Here is a 2,772-nt window from a genome sequence, read left to right on the forward strand (position 1 = left end):
GGCCAAGGCGCACAACCTCGTTGCCCACTTGGCCACCAAATTCGTCAAAGTGCTGGGCGCTCATTTTGCACTCGCCCATGATGACGGGTCGCAGCAGGACGTCAAACCCCACCCAGTCAGCGTGCATGTTGGCTGAGCCAAGAGATGCCTGGTGTACCAAGTAAATGGGGTTTCTCACTGGCGCCAGCTTGGTGGCGAGGGTGGATGCGGATGTGTCAGCCAACGGCTCCGTCTCAGATGGGCTGGAGACAGCAACCTGGGCCGAAGTCGCAGCAAGGGCAGGGGCAATGAAGTGGTCCTGCAAAGCCAGTGTAATCAGTGACGAGAAGTGTGGCTCATGGCTCTTCACTTCGTTAGTCAGGCATGCGTTTTTGTACGCGCGGAGCAAAGTCGTATGTATGCCTTCTTGAGGCAGATTGGCAGACAAAAGCTCTTGAGCTCGCTGGACAATCTCAAGAGCCAGGTAATGACAGCTCGGAGGTAGTTGCACAATGCCAAAATGAAAATTTTTTTTGACGTTGTGGTTGATGTCGCTAATTTTCGGGGTGTTTGAGGGTGACATCGTGGGCACTTTGGCCTCCACGTTCGAGGGCAACGAGGCTCCCTTCGGGGTCCACTTGTGTTCTAAGAATTATTGACGGTCCCAAGGCACCACAAGTAAGCTTGAGCACGTCCATGCGCACAGGGCAGGCGGGAAACAGCCGTCGCCTGTCCCGCGCCAAGCCAGCGAGCGATGCTTTACCAGGAATGTGCACATAGTTTTCAAGCTGGTCGCAAGTAAGACGGTTTTTCTTGCAGAGAGTGTACAAAAAGGAAACGTCGTCGACCGACATGCTTGCTAGATGCTTCACGAGGTTATAGCCTTGAGGAGGCGCAAAATCTTGCACGAGGCACTCGAGCTGACAAGCCATAAACAAAGTGAGGGTACGCTGTGAGTCCTTCGTTCCAGACATTTGCGTTGTTAGACAGCCGTTTGTGGACACGAGGGGCGGCGGGAAAACCTGATCAACCAACCACTGCGTTTCGCTCCTCCCGCTCCCGCTCCCGCTCTGCTCCCGCTCTGCTTGTGCTTGTCGCTCCTCCCGCTCTGCTTGTGCTTGTCGCTCCTCCCGCTCTGCTTGTCGTCGCTCCCGCTCTGCTTGTGCTTGTCGCTCCTCCCGCTCTGCTTGTCGCTTCTCCCGCTCTGCTGCTTGTCGCTCCTCCCGCTCTGCTTGTGCTTGTCGCTCCTTGAGAAAGCTAGTCAGCACCAACGCGGTCGTTTCGGAATCCAGATTTATTCCTTTGAGGCGCTCCGCCAAATCAGCAAAGGCCGAATCGAGAGCCATGCTTGCGGGTCTTGCGTTCAAGACACCAGACGCGAGGCGGGGAGGTAGCCAAGTGATCAGCAAAGAGAAGCAGAAAGAAAAAAAAAAAACGGTCAAGCAAGAGAAGAAGAAGAAGAAGAAGCCAAAAAGTAAGAAAAAAAATGCACAACCCGCACCCTCAAAGAAGAATGGCATCAAGCCGCCAAACACCATCATCATCTAAAAAAAGAACAACGTCTCGGTTTTCGGCGCGCACCGCCAAACGGCTCGAAACGGGTTTTTTCTGGGCCCACTGTTTACTGCTCGTGCCAAACATTGTTTCCTCGCACGTGACCAGCTCCGACACGGGTGAACGTCATCGTTGCTCAAGCAGACCACGAGAGGGTGGGCGCCCAAGGCCAACGGTGTGCGCAAGTGCAGCTGTGCATTCACCTTGACTGCTGTGCTCGACAAAACATAATATGCTGATGGCGTGTCTCCTGTGCTCTTGGCGTATGTGATGGACGGAAGCACACACGAGCGCACTGCATAATATGGTCTAACATGTAAATAATCAAACCCCTCCGCCCAGATGGCGAAGAATATTATCATATTTTTTAATGGACGGGCGCGAGTCCTGGATATGCCAAGACGTAGACCAGCACAGACCCGGGCAAGAATCGCCGTGTCTCTAGACCCTTTCCTCTCATCCTGTTTAACATGTACCCCTTGATGGTGGGTCGGTCAGCTGCATGGTCACAACACCTGGCTTGTCTAGCGCAGGAGACAGCCATGGCAAGAGTAGACAGACATCAAACCCTCGGCATCAGCAGGCGGGGGCTCAATTTCTTGATGCCTGGCCAAGGAGACCACAGGTCGGGTTGCAGTGCATGATTGCCTGTCTTGAGGCCCGGATCAGAGGAGGCAACCAGTTGATGTCAATTTGTACAACACGACCAGGCTGACCCGAAAAAAATAAACCCGCAAAAAATAAGAAATGAATCAGGCTAATAATCGCTCTTGGCCACGTGAATGCCAGATGGCGTTTTGTCAAAGCTTGCCCATGATGTCAAGTTGACAGAACGCACCTACAAGAGCAGCAGGCAAAAGAAAATACAGCAGTGTGAGGGGCTGAGGAGCAACAAGGCTGCGTCGATCAAAGGCACATGTGGCAAGAGTGGGGCTGTGGGCAAGTCTCAGAAAAGGCTTGCTCGTCAACGTCACGACACAAGATCGTGACTGGGGATAGTGGTTCTGATTGATCCATCATGGACGTGCCCAAAACCCCACTGCCAGGCGTGGCAAAAAACGAATAAGAAAGATTGAGTGACGCAGCTTACCAAACGTGTGTTTCAGAAGCGACATGTCATTGGGCACGTCGGTCACTTGGTGCCCAACGTGGCGAGGTTCAGAGTAGAGATGTGTGCAGGTCACTAAAAGGAGGTGTCAAGGGTATTTGTGAGAAAGCCACGAGCGAGAAGAAACCCTA

At 53.2% G+C, this 2,772-nt stretch overlaps 1 protein-coding gene across 1 annotated transcript; it reads right to left on the reverse strand.

The window, feature by feature from the left end:
• Nucleotides 1-533: 533 nt before the first annotated feature.
• Nucleotides 534-1,325, reverse strand: MONBRDRAFT_25671 (uncharacterized protein; the record flags this gene model as incomplete). Its single annotated transcript, XM_001746138.1, has 1 exon — nucleotides 534-1,325. One exon carries the CDS (start codon nucleotides 1,323-1,325, stop codon nucleotides 534-536), a length of 792 nt encoding a protein of 263 aa, XP_001746190.1.
• Nucleotides 1,326-2,772: the final 1,447 nt, after the last annotated feature.

The sequence above is a fragment of the Monosiga brevicollis genome, genomic scaffold (genome assembly GCF_000002865.3).
Source record: "Monosiga brevicollis MX1 MONBRscaffold_11 genomic scaffold, whole genome shotgun sequence".
NCBI lineage: Eukaryota > Choanoflagellata > Craspedida > Salpingoecidae > Monosiga > Monosiga brevicollis.